Source organism: Notolepis coatsorum (genome assembly GCF_963971535.1).
Source record: "Notolepis coatsorum genome assembly, chromosome: 11".
Lineage (NCBI taxonomy): Eukaryota > Metazoa > Chordata > Actinopteri > Aulopiformes > Paralepididae > Notolepis > Notolepis coatsorum.
The window spans coordinates 50,148,414-50,174,408 of NC_140175.1; the positions used below are offsets into that span (position 1 = coordinate 50,148,414).

General features: G+C 44.3%; 1 protein-coding gene across 1 annotated transcript in view; it reads left to right on the forward strand.

Moving 5' to 3' along the window:
* LOC311236390 (protein phosphatase PTC7 homolog) overlaps positions 1-24,444 on the forward strand; it is a 44,540-nt gene extending 20,096 nt beyond the window's left edge. Inside the window, exons 3-6 of the mRNA XM_084324058.1 lie at positions 9,605-9,803; positions 14,186-14,309; positions 20,241-20,370; positions 21,183-24,444. Coding sequence (XP_084180184.1) covers positions 9,605-9,803; positions 14,186-14,309; positions 20,241-20,370; positions 21,183-21,241 — 512 coding nt within the window. The 3' untranslated portion in view covers positions 21,242-24,444. The remainder of the gene's footprint in view (positions 1-9,604; positions 9,804-14,185; positions 14,310-20,240; positions 20,371-21,182) is intronic.
* Positions 24,445-25,995: the final 1,551 nt, after the last annotated feature.

The window sequence follows — 25,995 nt, forward strand, 5'->3', positions numbered from 1 at the left end:
AGAGATCGCCGCTGGCCTTTATGCAGTGATTGAAGTGGAACCAGGTCGCTGATCCCTTGACTTGGACTGCCGTTCCAGTCGATCGGATCACCTCGTACGGGCCCTCTCTCCGGGGTGATGACCACTTTCTCTTGTGGACCTTTACGAAGACCAAGTCCCCAGGGATCAGTCTCGGTTTGGTGGCTTCCTTCTCCGCCTCCTTCTCCCCCTTTCTCTCCTTTCTCTGCTCCTGTCGAAACACAGCTTCATGTATTTTAGTCACTTGCTGAAGATATTTTTTCAGATCTTGCTCAAAAATATCTAATGCCGGGCCCCTAGCCAGGTGTCTAAATGGCGGTGCTGGCATGCTGCGGCCTGTAAGCATTTCATGCGGTGTTAGCTGTGTTTGGCGGTTTACGCTGCTTCTAATAGCCATCAGAGCAAGTGGCAAAGCATCAATCCAGTTAAGCTTAGTTTGCATACAGATTTTCAACAGTTTGTTTTTAATGACCAGATTGGCCCTTTCCACCTTCCCCTGCGACCCGGGACTATAGACACAGGAAAGGCGCTGTCTTATACCTAATTTCTGCATCAGCCCTTTAACCACCTTGTCGATGAACTCGCGGCCATTATCGCTTTGTAATATCGTGGGAATTCCAAATCTCGGAATGACCTCGCGACACAGGAACTTGATCACTGTGTCCGCGTTCTTGTGTTTAGATGGAATGGCCTCAATCCAGCGACTAAAGCAGTCCTCTACTACCAGGAGGTATCGTTTGCCCTGCACTGGCGTTATCATGTCTGTATAGTCCATAATCAGATGTCTGAATGGTCCCTCAGGGAGGGGTGTGTAAGCCGCCACTGTCGGTACTCCTTTGCGCACATTGCCCTGTAAGCATGTTAAACACCTGGCTAGTGTAACGTCAATTTGTGCCTGAAGCTTTGGGGACCAAAATCCCATTTTCGTGATTCGTTTCAGGGTCTCTGCTCTTCCACAGTGATCAACACCATGAGCCTCAGGTATCACTAAGGACAGAAGATCGATGGAGGCGACTATCAAACCGTTATGACTCCTCCACAGACCATCTGCCCCCCTTACAGCCCCCCTCTCCGTCCACGACTGTTTCTCGGCCTGCGTGGCTGAGTCCTGAAGATCACTCAAATTATCCTCAGTTACCTCAGTCGTCAGTTCGGCCGCAAACATCAGAACAGCCGTGGACGGCACCGCAGCCGCCGCCTTCGCGGCCTCGTCCGCCGCGTTGTTTCCCGTCGTCACAAAGGACAGGTATTTTCTGTGTGCCTGGCACTTTACGATAGCAATGCTTTTGGGCAACTTTACAGCCTGAATAAGCGCCACAACCTGCTTGTGGTGAAGGATCGGTGAGCCGTCCGATTTCTTAAAGCCTCTTGCCTTCCAAATGGCCGCGAATAGGTGGCATACGCCATGCGCATACGCAGAGTCTGTAAAGATGTTAACCGTGCGATCTTTAGCTATTATGCATGCTTCTATTAGTGCTATTAGTTCTGCAAGCTGGGCCGAACATGGTTGCATGCATTGTCCGGCCTTTCTTGTTAGTGTTTCTCCGTTAGGTTTGCACTGTACGACGGCGTATCCTGACCTTAAATTTTCCCCCTCCCGATAGCAGGACCCATCCACAAAAAGTGAGAGTTCTGCTATCGCGAGCGGGTCGACTCCCAAATCAGGACAGAGTTTCACGAAAGCCTGTACCTCCACCTCACACTCATGCGGTTGACCCTCGCTCGGGAGTGGTACCAGATCCGCCGGGTTACTGCCGTGGCATGTTTTTATCGTAACGTCCGAGTACTGCAGGAGCCTCATGTAAGCCTGTTGCCGTTGGCTGGTCAGAACAAATTTGCCTCTTTCAATCAAGTTTGCCAATTTGTGATGTGTCCAAATGCAAATGTCATATCCCATTGTCACGGCCGTTGCCTTCTCATACATCAAATGTGCTGCGGCCAGGGCCTGATAACAAGGTGGCAGACCCTGCTCTACCGGCGAAAGAGCTCTAGAGTAATATGCTATCGGTTGTTTTTTCCCACTCCCCCCCTGTGTTTGAGTCAGGACAGCTGTCGCATGCTGCGCTCTATGTGAGACGAATAGGTGGAAACACTTCTCATAATCCGGCAGCGCCAGGGCAGGGGCCTGTAACAACAGACGCTTAATGTTTATGAACGCGTCCTCCCCCTCCTCGGTCCATGTCAAGGGAGCGCGAAGCTTGTCTGTACCCGCCTCTTTTATCATCATCCTCAACGGCGCTGTCGCTATCGTATAGTCCTCCACCCACTCAGAGCTGTACCCAGTCATCCCTAAAAACGTCATCATCTGTCGGACCGTCAATGGCCTAGGTGCCTTGGATACAGCTTCGAGCTGCGTGGGTGAGATGCTTTTTATGCCCTTTTGAATGACGCGAGACAAGTACTCAACTTTTGGCTGGCAGTACTGCAGTTTTGAACGGGATGCCTTGTGGCCTCCCACGGCTAATCCACTCAAAACTTTGATGGAGTCCTCATGGCACTGCTGACGTGTATCCGAGCAGATTAGAATGTCATCTGCATACAGTAAAACCGTGCTGAGTAGTGTGTCGCACACTCCTTGCAAGTCTTCCTTGAGCGCCTTCGAGAAGTAATGCGGCGAGTGCGCGAACCCTTGTGGCAACCGGGTGTAAGAGTATTGTTTCCCCCTGTGGGTAAAAGCAAACAGATACTGAGACTCTTTTTCCAATGGAACACTGAAGAATGCCTGCGTGAGATCAATGACCGTATAGTACTGCGAGCTACTCGGGATGTTTGTCAGGAGGGTGTGTGGATTAGCGACTTCCGCCTCTGGTCCAGACACCACGTCGTTCACCGCCCTCAAATCGTGTACCAGTCTGTACCTAGCCCTGTCCGCCTTTAGCACTGGGTGGATAGGTGTATTACATCTGGATTTGAAAGGGACGAGCACTCCCCCCTTTAACAGTCCCTCAATCTGATGTGATATAGCTTCATCCGACTCTGGCTTCATTGTATACTGTCTGATAAAGGGTGGTCTACAACCCTTCTTTAACCTGACCTTCACTGGCTGTGCCGACAATATTAGACCCACATCTGTGTCGTGTTTTGACCACAACCGTTCCGGGGTGCGCGCCAACATGTCCTGTTCCAGCAAAGCATCCGCCTCTGGAATAACGCAAGGGTCTCCTGGTAATCTGATTACTTGCGGTTTTGCCAAAACTGAAAAGGAAATCATTATTTTTATGAAACTCCCATCTGCGCTGTTCCAAATTAGCGGAGATTCCGTGGAGACCCACCTTTGAGTCTCGGATTCCTGTATCATTGAACCTAGATGTTCGGATTCGTAACCAGGATTTATTCTCAGAGTGATGTGTGGGGCGGCGTCTCTTAGTCTATGTTGTTCCCGTAGATACTTACCCGTGTTAACCCTCAACGCCGCGCCCTGTCTCCCTACAATTATCGCAGATGAGTCAATCTGCACCTGCTCGGGCTGTCCCTGCAACCATGCCTTGTTCCTAACTAGGTCACTATTCGTCAAATATTGTAGTGTGCAATGTGCCTCCATGTTTGTTTGTCTAGACTGAGGCAGTTGGGTTTTCAGAAATGGCTCCCAGGGGGCACAGACCCTTTGCAGCTCTGCATCTATGTTGCCCAGCCAGAACACAGTGGCCTCTTTCTCCCCCGTCCCTTGTAGCATCATTTGGTACACGTCTTGTTCAATTTGAATCCCCTCAGGCGTACATAGGATTTTACAGCCTAGTTTACACATTGCATCTCGTCCCAAGAGATTGCGCGGGGTGCTGTCCGAAATTAATACAGGTATTGTTATGGTCTTGTTGTTATACGTCATAGAGATTGGATCTGATGTGGGTATTAATTGTGTTTTTCCCGAGAATCCGACCGTCCGAACATACTGTCCAGACTGGGGTAAGTGAGCGGCGTATTTTTGCTTTATGCAGGAAAAACCTGCTCCAGTGTCTGCCATCATCTCTGTTAATTTGCCCTCCACTAGGACCTGCAGAATAGGTTCTTGCTCAGCTCCCTTGGAAACCACAATCATTTGATTTCCCCCCGTCGCATTCTCTGGGCACCCCTAGTGATTACCCCCCTGGTTTCGGGGCCCTCCTGTCTCCCCCTGGTCGTGGGGCCCTTGTGACTCCCCCTGGCGCACGGGTCTTCCATACTCCGAGCCGGGACGGTATGGTTGCCTACATCTCATTTCCCTGTGTCCCTGCATGCCGCAGTTCCAACAGTGGAAACGGGGAAACTGTTGTTCGTTCCCCGGTCCCTGTGTAAACCGTGGGCCTGATTGCCCATTCCCTGCCTGCCGCCTGAACGCCTGGTTCTGTGAACTATAGCCATAGCTTCTCACTACCTGAGGTGCAGGCGGGGGTCCCTGGTCCTGCATGGGTGGAGAGGTCGCAGATGACACCATTACTGCCTGCAACCTCCTTTGGGGCTGCAGTTGTTGCTGAGTTAACTTCCTTGAGTCATTTCTATCCTGATCCCTGAGTTTCTGCTCCTGAGCCCTTTGCTTCTCCACACTATGTGTTACATGTGCACAGAACAAAGGATAAGTCATGTCCATTAACCCCACCACGTCTTCCAGTCTATTCTTAACCACCTCTGGAAGCCCTCTCATCACACTTTCTCTAAACATCGCTCTCTGCAACGGGTCAATTTCTGGGTTGTGTCCTAGCTCACCTCTCCACTCCTTCAGTATTTTGTTCACATAGCACATGTTCACCGGCAATTGCGTGACATAAGGTGGGGATGTTGGTTTCCCTATATCCGTCTCTCTCTGATTTAGCGCTAAAGCTTCCTGCCTGTATGCTCTCCCCTTCTGGGCGTAGAGCTTCATTACCCCCAACTCTTCTGTCCTCTTTTTCAACCTCTTTTTGCTGCTGTCGCCTGGCTTATGGTTACGAATCATTACATTCATCTCTTCGCATATGTCGAGATCAAAAGTACCTCCGGAAGGCCATTTTGTGTCCCCGGCCTTTGTACGCCTCTGCCAACGGACACCAACCTTGAGAATTAGGTTCTTTATCAACGGGTTGGTGTCCAACAGTATGTCCTCTGCTGTATGCATCGTTGTTTAGTGTGTATATGTGTTTATTGTGTTGTGTGTGTGTGGTTGTACTTCAGCTACTACTACTCTACAACTACCTACTACTCTACAACTACCACTCCAGGAACAACAGTTAACCTAGATCTACTCTTTACAACTACCACTCCAGGAACAACAGTTAACCTAGATCTACAACTACTACTCTCCTACTCTACCACTACTCTCTCTACAACTACCACTCCAGGAACAACAGTTAACCTAGATCTACAACTACTACTCTCCTACTCTACAACTACCACTCCAGGAACAACAGTTAACCTAGATCTCTCTACAACTACTCTCTACAACTACCACTCCAGGAACAACAGTTAACTTAGATCTACAACTACTACTCTCTCTACAACTACCACTCCAGGAACAACAGTTAACCTAGATCTACAACTACTACTCTCTCTACTACTACAACGCTACTACAACTCGGTGTGTGTGTATGTGTGTGACTGTGTGTGTCGGTGTGTGTGTGTGTTTGTGTGTGTGTGTGTGTGTGTGTATTGTATGTGTGTGTGTCTGTGTCGGTGTCGGTGTGTGTGTGTGTTTGTGTGTGTGTGTGTCTGTGTGTGTGTGTGTGTGTGTGTGTGTGTGTGTGTGTGTGTGTGTGTGTGTGTGTGTGTGTGTGTGTGTGTGTGTGTGTGTGTGTGTGTGTGTGTGTGTGTGTGTGTGTGTGTGTGTGTGTGTGTGTGTGTGTGTGTGTGTGTGTGTGTGTGTGTGTGATTGTGTGTGTGATTGTGTGTGTGATTGTGTGTGTGACTGTGTGTGAGAGAGAGAGAGAGAGAGAGAGAGAGAGAGAGAGAGAGAGAGAGAGAGAGAGAGAGAGAGAGAGAGAGAGAGAGAGAGAGAGAGAGAGAGAGAGAGAGAGAGAGAGAGAGAGAGAGAGAGAGAGAGAGAGAGAGAGAGAGAGAGAGAGAGAGAGAGAGAGAGAGAGAGAGAGAGAGAGAGAGAGAGAGAGAGAGAGAGAGAGAGAGAGAGAGAGAGAGAGAGAGAGAGAGAGAGAGAGAGAGAGAGAGAGAGAGAGAGAGAGAGAGAGAGAGAGAGAGAGAGAGAGAGAGAGAGAGAGAGAGAGAGAGAGAGAGAGAGAGAGAGAGAGAGAGAGAGAGAGAGAGAGAGAGAGAGAGAGAGAGATGGCTGTGAATGAATTGAAGGAGAAGAAAAGAAGTTCTTTAACAGCAAGAGCTATGGGTCAAAGAGGATCACCACGGCTTGAACAAAAAACACTCTCCCCTGGATCCCTTTGCCTGTCCCTAAATCCCCTCTCAGTCCTGCCCCCCCATGACAGATATGATGACGTATCACATCATGTCAGATCTGACATGACGTACATTAAGATGATACGTAGATTTAACATCGGAGAGAGAGAACATGAAGAGAGATAAGCAAGATATGATATCCACACACGATATGATGTAGAGAGTGAGATGTGTGTGTGTGTGTGTGTATGTGTGTGTGTGTCTGCGTACAGACGTATGTGTATTGTATGTGTGTATTGTGTATGTGCGTGTCCGTGTGTCTGTGTGTGTGTGCTGTGCCTGTGTCTGTGTGTGTGTGCTGTGTATGTATGAAAGAGAGAAAAGAACAAGATAAGATTACCAGCACACAATGTGCCGTACTGAAATGTCCCTCTGTCCAAGTTGTTTTAAGAACGTCAGCCAGACGTCTTTCAGCACTGCTAGTTGACCTATATTAAACTAGTCCACCTCATACACATTTTCCCCAACAATACATAAATAGACTATTATTAGCTTAATAGAATACGTCCAACTCGACGGTATGGTGCCAAACTATGACCATTCAACTATTAATCTACACGATATCTCAATGCCTATTCTGGGCCAAGTAGGCCCTACTACACCGCACGTGCTTCGTGGGGAGGCTTTTGCGTCTGTCACTCTGTTGGAGGGTAAAGAACTGGACTAAAAGAAAGTTCTACTTTACGAGCGTCATATATATATGCGCTATGAACAAATAGTACCACACGTATTTCGCCCGGCATATTACTGCGCGGAACCGGGGGCTGCCTCGACATGTTAGGCGGCACGATTGAACTTGAACCTAGGGGTATGGCAACCTGGCGCCAGGTTCTAGTCCAATGGTAGAATGAAACTATTATGGGCTGTTTAGTAGAAACGGGGATATTCAATGCATATTGTACAAGGAATATACAGGGGATATCAAACGATATACAAATACAATTAAATATATATATATAAATAAATATACATATTCGGTTTAATCTGATCCTTCACAACAATAATAATAATAATGATAATAGCTTCATTTTATATAGCGCCTTTCAAGAGACCCAAGGTCGCTTTACATAGATAGGGGGGGGGGATAACAAAGTAACAAACATAGTGGACAGACACAACATATAAATATGATGATGGAATTCATTCAAGTCCTCTCCACCCTCGGGTCTTTGCCACCGGCACGGTCCATCGTGATATTGGAGATGGATCGAGCAATAGACTGTTACTGTAGCTGTCAAAGCTCCATCACAAATGCAGTTATGTGAATAGAAAGGGATTCCACTCAGTCAATGTTGCGATGCGCATTTGCCTGATACATGTTGTTGCTGCATGCCGGGAGGAAAGGCATGCTGCATGTTTTCAATTCATTAAATAAAACGGATACTTTTTGCAAGGGTTTACTGACTGTCATACAAATAATCAACCAACTACATACTGTAACTTTTCAGTGCACGTTCTTATCTTATTTACATTGTGACAACAGCCTTGTGAGTTCCCGCAGTGACCCGCACACAGACATGATGGAATTCAAGTTCAAGTTTGTATTTTTCACATATAGGCAGGCTACACATGGCGTATCTGCTACATCATACATGGCAGTGAGATTCATTGTTCTTGTATATGCTCTCGTATTATTGTTTATATAGGCTACCCAATACTGACATCAAAATAGATTGTATGCCTCTAGAAATCATATGCAGCAGGTAGAAAATTGACGAAAAATCCGTCACGATCTGGAATAAAATTGAGGAGAACTTTAATCCCTGGGTATTAATCAAACGAAACGGGAAAAGGCAGTCATATTCCAGCACGGTCTTTATTAGTGTTTGCGCTGCCCAGGCAGCAATGGTTAATAGATATCGTATCCGACATCACCGTACGTGTACACGTCTGTCAGCCTGTCACATAACACGCTTCCCTCGGCTTAGTCCATTTTTCCACATTCCATGGGGGTGTGCCATTACCGTATATGGTTAATCGGGGCGGTTCTGGTATGCAAATACTTAAAACAGTGCACAAGCTCAAACGTAGGATCAAAGTCATATTTATCAAGACCGGTGTGCGTAGGACCTGTGTACGCACGTGTGATAAATCCCGTTTTTTTTGTGCGTGCACGTATTCTAAATTCTGTGCTTAAGTATGGAAATAGAACATTTTCTACGTCACGTTGATGAATGAGGGCCCAGGAGATTACTTAGTAATCTGTCATGGACTTTTAGCCGTGACAGAGTCTGATGCCATCAACGCTTGCCCTGGATGGACCGTGAAAGAGTCAGACGTGCAGCGCTGTTCTGCACAATTTTCAGTTTGTACAGATATTTCTTTAGTAGCACTTGACCAAACTACCGAGCAATAGTCAAGATCAGACGAAACTAGTGATTGTATGTGTTTGATAGAGTGATCATTCAGGAAGTAGGAACATCTCCTGGTAACAGACAGAGCTCTACCAATTTGAGCTACAATCTTATTTATAGGATTTGTCCAGGCTAGACGTTCATCTAGGATGACACCCAAAGGCTGAGCATCATTAACTTGCTCAAATGCAATACCCTTCATGGAACGCAAATGACTTAGACCCCATGTCTCTCTGGGACGGGGCCAGTGCTGACACTGAACACTACTGCTCATGTGAACGTGCTGGTCTGTCAGAAGGTCTGCTTGTATTTTAGGAAGCAGGGTTTTGTGTGTGTGTGTGTGCCCCCTGCTCAAGGTGACAGGGCCTGTTGGTCGGACCTCCAGGAACAGGAAAAGGACACAGCCCCTGGCCTTTTTTGTGTTTATGTGTCAGCCTACACAACCAGAGACTAGTCTTGTCAGCCTACACAACCAGAGACTAGTCTGTCAGCCTACACAACCAGAGACTAGTCTGTCAGCCTACACAACCAGAGACTAGTCTGTCAGCCTACACAACCAGAGACTAGTCTGGACTGTCAGTCTACACAACCAGAGCAGAGACTGGTCTAAAGTAAGAAGTTCTCTCTCTCTAGCTTCCAGTGAGGGAGGTTCTGGTGGGTGAGTTATTCTGAAGCCCTGTTTGATTTGTGAGGCGCTGATATGATGATACCTGACTCTCCTTTGTCTCCATCAACCCTGCAACAAGGAGGAGGATAAAGCACACAGCTGGGACATGAGACAATAGTGGAACAGGGCATCAGAGTAAATAATGCATAGCTTGGTCATAACAATAAAATGTTCTCTCTCACTCTCACACTCACTCTCACTCTCACTCTCTCAGGTAGCAGTACGGCCTGTATCGTGATTCTGGACAGGCTGAGTCACCAGCTCCACACCTGTAACCTTGGTGACTCTGGCTTCCTGGTGGTGCGGGGGGGCGAGGTGGTTCACCGCTCAGACGAGCAGCAGCACTACTTCAACACCCCCTTCCAGCTCTCCATCGCCCCCCCGGGGGCTGAAGGCGTAGTGCTCAGTGACAGGTCAGTATTCTGCACTATGGAACTTTTTCATCTGGTCAATTCAGGCTAATGTTAAAATGGTCTGGGTTTGGGTGTGTCAGAGTGACAAGCTGCTAAAATGTCTTATTATTATTATTATTATTATTATTATTATTATTATTATTATTATTATTATTATTATTATTATTATTATTATTATTATTATTTATTATTATTATTATTATTATTATTATTATTATTATTATTATTATTTCTTGATCCTGAAACGGTGATCCTGAAACAGTGATGCTGAAACGGTGATCCTGAAACAGTGAGATTCCCCATATGAGCTCTTCTGGTCCGGCACGACCAATGCTGTGCTCTACTGAGTGCACCTTGCTAGTTATTATTATCAGTAGAGTGTGACTGTGGCCTAAATATCTCAAACACCTCGTCTAAGCCTGCACTCTTAACAGTTTGTGTGTGTGCTTATTATGTCGTGAGTGTTGGTGACTTAATGTGACTGACCCCATCATCTGACGACATTCCCTCACTGCACCTGCCAGGCCAGCAGCACGTGGTGCAACATATACATAAACACATTTATGCGTTGGTTTTTCTATACTTGTGAGAACCAACCCTTGACAGCCCACCATTCTTTTGAGGAAAATGTTAGGTTGTGAGGACCTTTTGACTGGTCCTCACAAAAATAACTTGGGATCTTCTTTCCCTGCCGACCTGCTGACCCCCATCCAGGGAGAGAAGACCACCATGTGACCACAAGACGGTGCTGCATGCCACAGAGGCACAGTAGGGGTCTGGTCTCCCTGCCAACATATCTGTGTTCATGGGGCTCTAGGAACACTGGCTGGGACACTCAGGGCGGCTCCTGGATGGTGGAAGATTTTTCCATTGAACACACACGACAACGGACAGTCCTCATTAGTATAGATAAACATGTATGTTCTTTTTTACCACACATGCGCACATATGGCTGCATTTATATCGCGCTTTTATCCAAAGCACTTTACAATTTGTTCCTCACATCTTACCCATTCACTCACACACCGACGGCGGAGGCAACCATGCAAGGTGCCAACGTGCTCACCAGGAGCAATTAGGGGTTAAGGACACTTCTACACGCTGCCCGGGAGGAGTGGGAATCGAACCAGGAACCTCCGGATTAACTACCTGTCGCCCCCCCCATACATGCATGCATACACACTCGCACACATACTAAACATATAGACCAATATACACATGCACAGTTTTACTATACTTGTGGGGACATTGTAATGACTTATGTTCATTCCCTAGCCCCTTACTCTGACCTTAAGCTTAACCTGATAATCAGCACACACACACACACACACACACACACACACACACACACACGCACAAATAAATACACACTGAGTAAAAGGCATTCTATACTCTACTTTGCCTTCAGTAGACTGTGAAGAGGTCAGGTGATCTGTTGATGTGAGTCTATATTTAAACGGGACCTTTCTACAGCTCCTCAGGCCCAGCAGGCAGGCTGCCTGGATAATAAAATATACTTGTGCACGGCTGTTTCTATCCATAGTTACTGTTTACCCGCTGTGTTGATGGTTCATACATATTACCTTTATCACAGGAATGTTTTTTATTCATACTTGTATTAACACTTTGACTTAGGGCTGGGCGATAAAACGATAACGATAACTATCGCGATAAATTATTTCCTTGAAATAAACATGAAACGTGGTCGCAAAGTTTCGATATATCGATTTTCCAAGCTTGGATATGAGCACGCACTAACAACCAATCAGTGAAGGAGATGGCCGAGAGCGAAGGAGACCCGGAAGGAGACCCAGAGGTAGGACTCACTCAACAACCAGGCTTGCTAGGCTAATTAGCTTGCACGGCGCTGTTTTATATATTTACGTGCCGAGTATGTGTGGCGTGAATTCTGAGGCCACGTTTATAGTAGTGTGGGGTATACAGTGGACGTCGTTTCAATATATTGTGGCGGAAGAGAGTATTTTAGTGTCATATTTATTACATTGTCTCATGAGATACTCCGCTTGTCGGCTAACTGCTAACGTGCGCGGACTGATGACGACATCAACTCGACTCGAGACATTCGCAGCAGCATAAGAAGTTAATTAAACTTGACAGACATTATATCGACGATAATTATCGATATCGAATTATATGAAAATAATTTTATAATTTTATCGCGATAACGTTTTTGGTCATATCGCCCAGCCCTACTTTGACTGCCCAAGTGTAATTTCTTATTAGTCCCTTGAATGCCCAGTCCACATCCACTCCAATGTTAACGTTAATATCGCCTAATCTATGTTTTAAATTATGTGTCTAATCTGCCCGTCGCTTATCAAAGACTCATTTTCCAGTCAACATTGTCATGGCAGATTGTTTTTTTATCGCTTCATTTCCGTTTTCTAGCATTTTGAAAATCACTCTATTTCACGGAAAAAACAACACATTCCATGATAATCGCCTTTTACTGGAATATTCTAGAACGTTGTCATTGTTCGGCCATGTCATGAATCGTTTTCAAATAAATGCTAGATTATCGATAGTATATGTGTACGCACGCACGCTCTTGCGGCGAGTCGAAAATCGAGTCTCCTATTTCCTGACGGCGCGCACAGTCAAACAGCGATAACACACAATCACATAAAAGCTTATATCTCTGTGAAAACGAGTCTGATTATCCTAATACTGATAACATAGATAACTTACCTGAGATCAGATTGTATCCAAATGGTTTATTCCAATTCCTGATCGCCATTCGAAAAAATTGCTAATTTGATTGATCCATCGTGTATACAGTAAAACACATATTCCCCGTGGCTCCGAGACTCCAGAGTGAACTCTGTTAGACCCCGGTTACATGAGTGAGAAGTAAAATGTGGAGTGCAGGGTTTTTTTCCCCTTCATTTTCATTGAGTCCAATCCAAAAGGGTGATTTACCATCTGGGAGACGATAGGGGGCGCTTTTTTCACATCTGAGCGCCTGGGGTGACTGGATCTCCAACGGTAGACTCGCTTGATGAAATATGATTTCAGATCGCTAATTTAAAAAAAAAACGAATAAAACGAATATGCTCGTGAGTGGGCATTCAACCTGCGCGGGGTAAACACGAGAACTTGTGGATGGCATTCAAAGTGTTAATGATGGTTGATCGAAAGGACACTCCCTAGTGTACAATGGTGATTTCCTTTAGTACACCTACTGTAAGATGACTGCTGTAGAATTGTGATGATGATGTTGTCATGGAAATTATCTTTGTTTCATTCTACTGTTGGACTGATGGCACGTTGCGTTCTTCTTTATGCTGAATGCCTACAATGTAAATTACTGTTTGTAGGTCAGTAGTTTGACTGGTCAGTCAGTGGTTTCATTGGTCAGTGAGTGGTTTCATTGGTCAGTCAGTGGCTTGACTGGTCATTAGTTTGACAGGTCAGTCAGTAATTTGACTGGTCAGTATTCTGACATGTCAGTATTCTGACATGTCAATATTCTGATTAGGGATGGCATGAGTAATGTTTTCCCAGATTGAGTACTTGCATGAATTACTCCAGTAGTACTCAAGTAATTGTTTAGGGAAATACATTTTTAGAACGCATCTTAAAGCGCATGGTAGCAGCAATAACGAGATGCCCACTATGCCCACTAGCTGTGGGGCTTACAACTCAACTACTCAACAGAGGCACACGCAGGCCACAGTGTAGTGAAAGGTCTTGTAGATGGAAATCTTTTCTGGGGCAGAAATAATTTTACTTTGCTCTAAATTGAAGATGTCTAAGTATAAGAGACACTGTATTTAAGATTTGTACAATTTTTTTTTATTAACCATTTAAACCATTTAAAAGGACTGGTTAACTGACTAACCGGATATCCTTGCACATCATTAGTTTGATAACCACACGAACCTGTGATCTTTTGGGCCTTTTTGGAGGTCACTCCCCGGGGCATGAAACTAACCCGTCAACCAGCCACAGGGGCAGGATCTCATGCGCCAATTAAAGTTTTTAGCAGACAATGTAGTTTGTAGAGTAGAAAAGACATGTTGGTTACCTTCCAAAGTAGCTGTAAGTAAGTAGAAAAGAAAGAAAAACATTAAACAAAACTGACATGAACAGAGAGAAAACGGACTAGAGGCCACAGCATCTGGCAGATGGTTAGTGGTCATTTGAAGCCTTGCTGTTATACAATCTGGCTGGCTCTCCCTGTGCAGGTCAGAAGCCTCTCACAGACCAGGAATCTGACACTCTGAAAGTGATGGTGGTAACCCCCCACCCCCCCTCTATTACCCCTCCGCCTACACCTACCCCACTGCTACTAAGTGATTGGTCCTGTGTGACTGTTGTCTGACCTTGCTGTCTGTCCCTCTTTCTCCCTCTGTCTCTAGTCCTGAGGCGGCTGACAGCTCGTCGTTTGATGTCCAGCTTGGTGACATCATCCTAACAGCGACAGATGGTCTGTTTGACAACATGCCAGACTACATGATCCTGCAGGAGCTGAAGAAACTCAAGGTGAGTCTCATCCATTCATCCATTCTGAAGAAACTCAAGGTGAGCCTCATCTATTCATACAGACCCTCTCTTGGCTTAACGTTGAAAATAGATTGTCTTAAGTGTTTCAACTGAAAAAAAAATCAACAGCTGTGCTGTGCTGCGCACACTCTGCCGGAATCCATATTTGTGCGTGCGCACGTGCCGCCGGAATTCATATTAGCGCACGCTGCCGGAGAAATAACTACCTTAGAATTGTTCGAGATAGGTTATTCATGTTCATGTTCATGGAGTCATGTGCGTGTGAATTTGCTAGGATGTTTTTGGTGTGTCCAGTCCACTGACACTAGAAGTGCTCTGGAGGCCCAGGTAGCTGCATATTTGTACACTGCATAAAAAGAAATCTTATCAAGTGAAAATATCTTGTATTTTTTGGTACAATAAGTCTAATATTGAGTTGAATTATCTTATTCCACAGATAATTTTGCTTATTTTGTTCTTGATTTTGGTCAATTTAATCTTGTTTTAATTTTTTTTTAATCTTGTTTAAAACAAGATTAAATTGACCAAAATCAGAAAAAAGCTAAATTATCTGCCAGTGGGATAAGATAATTCAAGATAATTCTACTCGATATAGACTTATTGTACCAAATACAAGATATGTTCACTTGATAAGATAAAAAATTTTCGCTGCTGCTGCCCCCTCCCTCTGGAATGCCCTCCCCAGCCATATCCGTGATGCAAACACCCTGACATCTTTTAAATCAGCCCTCAAAACTCACCTTTTCAATCTTGCTTTTGACCTCTAATTCTGTCGGTGTTATTTTATTTTATTTTTGTCATGTATTATTTTTGTTCTGTTTTCTGTTTTTTGTTTTGCCATAGTTTGTCTCTCCTGCCCATGTAAAGCGTCTTTGAGCACCTGGAAAAGCGCTATATAAAATAGATGTATTATTATTATTATTAAAGTAAATGTCAAGATTAATGACATGCCTCAACACTTGTACACTATTTGTATTGAACATAGATATAGATGATTTAATAGATAATATAAATACTAACATACTAACTGTCTAACATACACAAATCATGACACTACAACAACAGCAATTTACACCTAAGAAGTCTCAGTGACATAGGCTACATTCTGCCTTAGAGCATTTCATTTTCATGGGCTTTTGAAAGAAAAGCTCCAGGGCCCTCATTTATCAACAATTCTTAGAACGTGTTCTATTTTCGTTCTTAAGCACAGAATTTAGAATGTGTGTACGTACAGAAAAATCGGGATTTATCACACGTGCGTACACGGGTCGTACACACACTCCGTGTTGATAAATACCATTTGTTCTTACCGTCAATGCTCGTGCATAATTATCCATATATGGTAATGAAACACCCCCATGGGATGTGAAATAATGGACTAACCCGAGCGAACTCTGAGAAACTTCACGAGCGAGATTGTTCACAGAGGTCTAAGCAACTAATTTAACACGCTGTCGAACCAAGAAGACACAACGCGTGTTATGGGATAAATACGCGACAGGCTGGCGGACTTGTACACGGTGATGTCGGATATCAACGACTCCCTAAGACCATTGCTGCAATTCTGCCTGGACAGCTCAAAATACTAATAAGTGAGGAATAATGTATAGCTACGAGGTCATTGTCGCAAAATAATTGACCGACACTGCGTTCTGGAACACCGAGGCGCAGCCGAGGTGTCCTAAACGCAGTGAAGGTCAATTATTTTGCGACAATGACAGAGTATAGCTATACATTATCCCGCTTATTACATGGCTAACTTACTAACAATATACCTAATTCATTTTACACCATCGACGAGACGAGATCAAATGCAGACGCAGTTGTTCTGTGGCTCCTCTGTCATCGCCGGCAGGTGTGGACGTGATTGCACCTGATGTAGTGCAGCTGTGCGAGATAAAGCTGGGAACGAGGTTATAGCTTTCGTGACTGCAATCAAAATGCTTGATTGTGATTGGTCAATAGCGCTCTGTTGCCCCTAACAGCGGCCATTATTGCACGTTACCCATAGCAGCGGTCAATTATCAAGAAATAATTGACCGCTGCTAGGGGTAACAGAGCGCTATTGACCAATCGCAATCAAGCATTTTGGCGAATGTTAAAACGCCATGTAATAAAGACCGTTAACCACTGTTTGGCGTTGGTGTGCCATTATAACCATGCTGGATTATGAATGCCTTTATTCGTTTTGTTCGATTGGCGACCGGGTATAATATGATTTGTAGAGGCATACAATCTATTTTGTTGTCGGTATTAGGTAGCCTATATAAATTAGACGCAGTTGTTCTTTTGCTCCTCTGTCATCGCCGGCAGGTGTGTGGTCTGATTGCACCTGATATAGTGCAGCTGTGCATATGGTAGAGCTTAGCTTTCGTGACTGCGATCAAAATGCTTGATTGTAATTGGTCAATAGCGCTCTGTTGCCCCTAACAGCGGTCATTATTGCGCGTTGCCCCTGACAGCGGTGAATTATCGAGAAATAATTTACCGCTGTTAGGGGCAACCGAGCACTATTGACCAATCACAATCAAGCATTTTGGCGAATGTTAAAAACACCATATAATAAGCAACAGTAACTTGCGCATATATAACGCATGGCACAGCCCTGCGAAGCCTGCATACAGTAAACTAACTTGATCGTTAATATAACTGTTGTCCTTGTATCTTTACGCTTATGAAAACATTAAATAATATGTATAGGCTATAGGCCGTCGTTTTGCCTTAATAGCCTATATTCTCAAATGGCATTTCATTTAGCCTTAATAGCCTATATTCTCAAATGGCATTTAATGGTTATCCGCTGTGGGCTATCTCGCTGACGACCAGTATACCTTATATCATATTCCTATGTCTCCAAGGAATCGTGGGGCTCTGGGGAAGAAAGGTTGGGAACCCCTCTACCCCTGCTATATAGCCTATCCTTTATAATATTATAGGCTATTTTATTTACAGTAGTCTATTTATGATTTGTTTCCATAGCCGGTCTCAGTTATGCATGTGGCTGAGACGGGTCGGGATTAATGAAGCTGATAGGAGACTGCTTCTCGGCTATACGAATTAAAGCCACGATTGAAAATAATGTACTTCCTTTCTTGACAATAGCATATACTATAACAATAATACGAGAGCATACAATAACAATGAATCTCACTGCCATGTATAGCCTGCATATACGCCATGTGTAGCCTGCCTATGTGATCAATAAAAACGCGAACTTGAATTCCATCACGTCTGTGCACAAATAGACTGTTAGTCTCAGGGAAGTTTCAACGGAGGTCATCTATTCTAACCAACAAATTGAAGTAGAAAGCATTTCGTTGTGACCAATCTTATTTGGAAACATGACACACAAAATAATAGTATTTCGCTTTTCATTTTAACACTTTGGTCGCCAGGCTTATATTCACAATAAACCATCCCACGCCAGCTCTATTTGTCTATGGAGAAGTTCCCCTTCTTTGCAGGGCTATAACTTTTTAAATTGTATTGCTAAATTGACATTACTATGGCCCATTCAACGTCAAGTATCTATTGTTCAGGGTGTAGCAACGTTATACTTTTTCATTCACATATTCATACTAAAATACGGTCTAAAGTCTAAGTATGTTTTTATCGTTTTCTGCAGCATTCTCCAGAACGTAATACAAAATTTCAAATGGACGTGCTTCTAGAAGTTACTACTTATCATCTGATGTTGACCGGATGGGGGGGGGGGTCGTTTATAATTCCGTGGCCAACGTTAGATGATTCATCTAGTGTGGGTGATATGATCATTAGAGCAGTTTGTATCGAACACGTTAAAAAATAACGCTGAAACTTACCGTAGCTTCCTCGTAGCGTTGGGCGATGAGCGTGGAGCAGAAATATTCCTATTATGGGATGTAGAAATATGCGATCCATCTCCAGGTTGTATAATAGTATATATGTCCAAATCATGTTGTTTATCGAGTTATTGGTAACGGATTGCTATCCATTGTGTCTAGCTTGAGTCCTGGGACTATTAGCGAGTGATCGGACCGAATTGGAATGAGCACCAGCTTCCGTTTCCTGTTTCCGGTTTGGGCGATCCGCCGATCGGCCACCAGATGGCGCTCTTGAACCGTTGGAGAGTTGAGAGGGGATCAACAGTAGATCTCAAGTCTCCGGGGGAGAAATATGATTGCGATCACAGATTTTTGAAATATTGATATCAAAGACGTGGTACGGCGTCTTTGGCAGAATGAGCATGGCGGGGAATGACGTGGTAAGGCGTTTTTGGCGACCATAGTGTTAAACAATATTTAAACGTGTTTGGAGGTGGGTGTTCTGCGTCTGCCCCCCTGTACCAAACAAGCAGGCCAACTGCACTCTAAAGGGCTCTTGTTCGCGCGTGAGCCCGTTCTAATTGCACTCCTGTTGGGTCGTTCGTTGGGTTGGTCAGTCATTAACTATGGCTTCAGTGGATAACCCCGATCATTGATATTTTAATTACAGATACCCCAGTATTACAATTTAATTCAATACAATGCGTGCCTCCTCCCGGTCACCAGCAACGACATGTATCAGCCAAATGCACATCGCAACATTGACTGAGTGGAATCCCTGTCTATTCACATAATTTGTGATGGAGCTTTGACAGCTATGGGTGGTACAGTAACAGTCCATTGCTCGAGCCATCTCCAATATATCACGATCGACTGTGCCGGTGGCCAAAGACCCGAGGGTGGAGAGGACTTGAATGTGTGCATGGGGATGGCATGTGCCTTTTGTTCCACACTTAAGTTGTGTCCCAAATTGCTCTACAAATCAAGGAGAATGTGTCTCGGGTATAGCGGACTCTATAATATTATGTTCTCTCTGCAAATAGACTGCCCTATCTCTGAAAACAGTTCTCCGCAGAGCGCAGTCAGTGCACTCCGTAGTATTCCGATAACGCTATATATAAACCATGCTGCTTCATTCGGAAAGAAAGACTTATTCCAAATGCTATTTATAGGGTTTGACAATAATTACGCTACTGTCATATTTTACAATTAACTATAATGAATTACGGGTCATACCGAACACGCCAGTGTAATGCACGAAAGCTTATTTCCGTGCTGCAGACCCTGCAGTCTTCCTATTCTACCGCTGGGTGCCAGGTACGCACGGTCTGACCTGTGCGTATATATACGCGCAAAGTCAAGCACACGTTCAAATTGATAAGTCCTACACTTTGCTTAGAAATGATCGTACGCACGTGTTACGCACATATCTGTGCGTACGCACCATTGATAAATGAGGGCCCAGGGCTCTTTGGTAGGGGAATTCACTGGCAGCGGCGCAGCTGACTTGTGCTGTTCAAGTTGGTCATGAGCAGTAAAACTCCTGTTTTTATACAGATTGTGTATAGTAATACTGTGCATGATCATTACACTAGAGGTTCCAGTAGTGGGCAGCTTGAATTGCCAGGTCCAAAAACCAACGCTTTAAGGAGATCTTTTATTTTTAGAGCATTAACTCTTTGGAATAACCGGCCTCAAAACCTCTGCTGCATTTACAGTAGATTCACTTTAAAAAATATAATCATAAATTGTATAACACTGTAAAGTATGTTTTTTGTTTGTTTTCTGTTTCTTTGCTTGCATGTAATTTTAGCCATCTTAATTGTTAGTTTCATTATGTATTGTGTGTTGAGTACTGACTTTTAATAATTTTGTTTTGCAATAATAATTGTTTTTGTATTTTTTTGTATTTTTATTTTTTTTGTGGACCCCAGGAAAACTAGCTGGTTGCTATGGCACCAGCTAATGGGGATCTGTAATCAAATCATCCATTCATACAGACCTTCACTCTTTCATCTAGCCTTTAAGGAAGGTGTGTGGATCTTTAGAAACCTAAACTCACCTGTTACCTCTCTTATGTTGGAATGACTGTTGTTTTGTCTTCCAGAGTGCCAACTATGACAGCATCCAGCAGACGGCTCAGAGCATTGCCAAGCAGGCTCATGATCTTGCCTATGACCCCAATTACATGTCTCCTTTCGCACAGTTCGCCTGTGCCAATGGCCTGAATGTAAGAGGTAAGGATGCTGATTCATTTATCCTTATTCCCTTTTTAGATACAATATCGCTTCCAGGCATTGCTGGTCAAGATGGCAGCAACAGTTTCATATATTAGATCTTTACAATGTAGAGGGTAGCTTGTCTCCTCCACCACCAATAGCCATCTATTGTGGGAAAACGGTGCTAATATATTTGTAAGATGTCCAGGTAGGTTGCACCTTCAGCAGTGTCCTTGAGCTGCACCTACCAACACCCAGGATATGATTCAATGCATCCCTTGCTCCATGCTAGCGAGTCCACAGGGGAACCTTTGGGGTCAGCAGGGGAACCTCTGGACTCAGTAGGCTGACTGGGGAACCTCTGGGCACAGCAGGGGAACCTCTGGACTCAGTAGGCTGACTGGGGAACCTCTGGGCACAGCAGGGGAGCCTCTGGACTCAGTAGGCTGACTGGGGAACCTCTGGGCACAGCAAGGGAACCTCTGGACTCAGTAGGCTGACTGGGGAACCTCTGGACTCAGTAGGCTGACTGGGGAACCTCTGGACTCAGTAGGCTGACTGGGGAACCTCTGGACTCAGTAGGCTGACGGGGGAACCTCTGGACTCAGTAGGCTGACTGGGGAACCTCTGGACTCAGTAGGCTGACTGGGGAACCTCTGGACTCAGTAGGCTGACTGGGGAACCTCTGGGCACAGCAGGGGAACCTCTGGACTCCGTAGGCTGACTGGGGAACCTCTGGGCACAGCAGGGGAACCTCTGGACTCAGTAGGCTGACTGGGGAACCTCTGGACTCAACCAGCTGACTCTTCTATTCTCTCTGTTTTTTACAGGAGGGAAGCCTGATGACATCACTGTACTGCTGTCCATAGTGGCTGAATACACAGACTAAATGTGTGTATGAGTGTATGTATGTATGTACGTATGAGTGTGTGTGTATGTATGTGTGTGTGCCTGCGTGTTTCCAGCTCCCGTCCTTCCCTTCAGTCTTCCACCCTCATTGCTCTCAGACTTCCTGCTTCTTGCCAGCTGACCGAGGCAGCGTCGCTCCCGCCCCCGCCCCCCAACGACATACACTCCTCTGCCAGACAAGTCCCGCTTACCTTCCTCCATATTGTTCCTGAGAGCAGGCATGTTGAGGGGATGCTGTTATGTTGTACAGGCTGGTGCTGCTCAACTCACTATACAGATGAGAAGAACCTGCAAAAACCGGGGAAATACCCAGCACTAAATACATTATTATTAGTCGACTAATAGTCATAGAATTTGTTGATTAATTGACAAATCTGTAAAATTATGCAATAATGCAGAAGGACCCTTTAAAATCTAGAGCTTACCAGACTTGTACTTATCATTTTTCATGAAATAACTTATTCAGCATGGAAGAAAGCTTAAGCATCGACTAACAAAGTTATGGTCAAGTAAGACCAAAGCCACCGACCAGTGGACTATGAGGGGACAGCCCTAGTCTCTTTATTCAGCAGCCAATAGCATTTTCATGTTGTCTGCTCACTAAAGACACAGTTCATTCACATTTTCTTGTTTTGAGAGTGCTGGCTATATTTCCCTTGTTTTGATTTTATGTTTGTGTCAAGTCAATCATGGTCAGTCGTCACAAATCCTTCAGACTCTTATATTCCACTGCATGACGTCTGCCAGAGATGCACTATCCACTATTATTGATCTACTAGAGTCACATCCTCGTTACTTTTGCTTTGATTGCTGATAATCACAGCTCTTAGTATCAGGTTTTAGTGGGAAAGTCTCTTATACCAATATATTCCCTTCTTTAGGTTGGTATGAGCCTTATAGCACCAGCGCCAGGATGGCTTCATCCTTAATTGTCAAATGTACCCGGAAGATACTGTGACTGACTGCTGAGGGCTAACTGTGCAGTCCTGTTAAGAAAGACTGGTATTCTATAGGTTATTCTGGGTTTCTGGAGGGTAGAGGTAGTGTTTGTGTTGTTAAGTGTGTTAGCTGTTGGCTTACCTGTTTTATGTCTATAACCAGTTGTGTGAAAATGGAGGTATGGATGTTAAGTTGTTGGTGGTGGTGGTGGGCTTACTGGGCTGGGTGAGGAAGAGGGGGCTCAGTGTCTGGGCCTGGGAATGTTGGAAGTGCTCGCTGCCGTTTACCAACTAACCTGAAGGAAATCTTTGGTTGCAGCCGTCTAGTAGCGAGGCACCGATGCCACTGCTTCACTGCCAAATTCCAATAGGTTGTTATCACAGGCACCATTTTGGGTCTCAAATTTAACTGAAGGGAATAGGAGGGACACCGAATGGCCGCCAGAGACAACGAAATTCTGTACTGGGTACCAATTTGATCCATTACTTTTATAAACTAGATAGGCTCAGATCGTGGTCATTGGAGATAAATGACAGACATTGTCCACTTTTCTCCGAAAGGGAGATCTAACATAATGATAATAATACAAATTTTAAATAAAGAAAATAAAACGAGGTTAAGAAATTTGGGCACAGAGTGAGCTGCCATTAGGGGCAGAGTGGCTAACCATGAGTGAGTTACTGATGACTGAGTGAGTTAGGAGTTGATTTGATTTCGATCATGGCTCTAGATATCGATATGCCAAGAAATTAATTCCTAATTACATTGAGTGTTTGGTGATAGAAGTGCTCTTAAAAAAACGAATCCTAATCAATCCCCTAATTCAGCCTCTGAATAAAGTGTCTGTGAAGCTCGGGTTTAATGTTGAGTCACACGGCTGAGGGTAAAGCAATGGTCACTCAGTGCACACGTCCTCTTAAGTTGTAAATATTGTTCCTTGTGATTTCAGGGGGTATGTAGTGGCCTTCACATGGTCTTTGCTGAGGTTGTTAATGTAGAAGTTTCATTATGTTGCTATTGTGGACAATGCACACAGAATACTTTACTGAATCTTAAAGCAAGCTTTATCAATCCCTCTCTTCCACTGGTTCAGAGAAGGTATAGGCTTGCTGAGTGCATGTTCTTCCACTGGCTCAGAGAAGGTAGAGGTTTGCTGAGTGGATGTTCTTCCACTGGCTCAGAGAAGGTAGAGGTTTGCTGAGTGGATGTTCTTCCACTGGCTCGGAGGAGGTAGAGGCTTGCCGTGTGTATATTCAGTAGTATGGTAGTTGTGCATCATGTCCGCAGAAGGTCCTTGGGTGTGTGTTCTGTCTGGTTCATGGCTCAAAAAGAGGGGATATTTGGGGGCAAAGAATGTCTACTACAGCTTTCTGGTCACATGGTGTATTTGTGAGTAGTTGTATTAAAACTGCTCAAAGCTTTTTTTTTTTTATATATATATATTTTTTACTTTAATGATCATCCTCCCAGCAGCCATTGTTTTGGACGATGGGTCATTGGACACTTACCATTCGCATCCATGCGAGTACTGTAGAGGAATTTACCATCTACAGCACGTTCAATCAGCTCATTCTATTCTGGAGCTCCACCTGCTCCGACTGCCAATGTTTGAAGCCATTCAAAATTGTCCATCTATCCCACAATGCAAAGCGTCTAGCATCCTCTTTGGCTGTTAGAGATAACATTTTCTACCAAACATTAGAGCTGCTGTGCTACCAAATATATACAGCTAACGCTAGATGGTCTTTGGTAGCTAATGGTAGCGCTAATGCTAGCCAACAGGAAAAGAGGATGTGCTAAATATTTTGCATTAGGAGGACCGAGTGACATCTTTAATGGGGCAGCCATACTTAATACAGTCCCCTATTCACACATCTTGTAGACTGCTGTCAAATTCACCCAACCATGAAATAGTGAGAAAACAAACGGTGTCTCCAACCCTTGACTTCAGTTTGAACCACGAATCAGACCGTCACACGTTTAGAGAAGTGTGTGTTGAGTGTGTGAAAGAGCAAGCTGTTGTTTGAATGCATGTCATATTTAACATTGATACGTGTTATCTATCTCGCAAAGCTAAAGGCTAGCGTCTGGGAATGCTTACAACCGCTATGATAGGTCAGGTATGAAGTGTAAAGAAGATTTATTTTTATAACTTGTCATTTTTGTTTTAGAAGAGTTAAGGTTTGAAGTGTCTTCTTGCGTCTGAGTTTCAGGACAAACTAGACAGTCGGGGGGGGGGGGGGGGGGGGTCATCCTGAAACGGAATAGGGCTGGATCTCGTTCGCTTCTCATTCAAACCCTCGGATCGTTACGAGGGTCACTTTGTGCGACGGAGCAGAGGCTGCTGCGACAAACTGCCGTGCGAATTACGTGTAATAAGCATTTATTTGAAAGAGTCCTTGTGAGAGATCGCCATGAATTTAAAACTCACATTTACACCTCAGGCTGCAGTGCATTGTACGTTTACTCAACATAAAAGCACATTTCGATTATCACGTTATTTTCTCAATGTGTTTAATTTTGTTTAGTAAGTATGTTCCATTGTTGCCTCAGTCTTAAAAAAAAATAACAACAAAAGGCAACACAGTGCATTACATTGTGGGACATATTTGGGTATGAAGTGAAAGGATTTTATCACTACCTGCTCCCTCGGGGGTTGAGGGTGTACTGTAGTGCACTGGCTAGGCACAAAGAATGCCTGAATGGGATCCAGCCTAGGCTGTTTTCCCATGCACCATTCTGTGTCCCAGCCAGGTGTAATGGAATTGCCCTATTTCACTATGATATTACTATGTAAACAAGCCATAGTAACTGGAACTGTAGTGAAATGACTTTATTGACACATTATAAAAAATCCTCTTCATTTTCAGTTGTAGTCGTTGTTGTGAAACCACCTGATAGACATCACATCTAAGCCTTGTCTCGTAATTTACCAAACATAAATAATTCATTATGACCAGTAACTTCTCATCCTCCACCAGGCGGGTCTGTTTACAGAGCAGCGTCATAGTGAAATATGGTCATTCTTGATGTTCTGAAGAATTCCTCAAATTAAACTTGGGACTTTGGTTGTTATGGATTTCTCTCAGCCATACCAGTTGATGTTCTGTGATTATGAATGACACTTGAGAGGCTGTAATATGAACACTTTTAGTTTTAACTGAGACATTGTGCTTGTTTAAGACCCCTCCCCCCAGATTTATAGTATCTGCGTGTGTGATCGGAGTGTGTGATCTCGTGTTGATGTTTTTCAGTTCTCTCTCCCTCCATTTTTACTCGCTGCTTCTGTTTTGTAATTCAAACTTGTGTATGTTATGTCACCTCGGTTATCACGATTGTAAATGTGTGTATTTAAATGTGTGTTGCTGGATTTGTATTCATTCACATCGATCAAAGACCCGGACGGTTCTGCCCTGGTGCTGTTAGAGTCCCGCTCCGTCTGTCCTGATCATACCGATACCACTACTTTACTTTAGTTACAAAGAACGCGCACCAAAGATGACACTCAACTTTTAGGTCTGTTATCTTTCTCTGTTAGAACCAGGATTGGGGTCAGTTCATGTTCAATTCAACTAGGTCAAACTGTAAATGGAAGTCGGACCTTATTTGCTAACAACGGATCATTCATTCTAGATTATTTAAAGCCCCAATCAGGATTTCCTTTGGGGGGGGGGTATTCATAACTGTATATTCTTGATTAGCTTGATTTGTAGATGGAAAATAAGCTTTTTGGAACTTTATTAAATCCAAATATAGGTCTGTTTTACTCCAGTGGTTACAAACAATGTTGTTAAA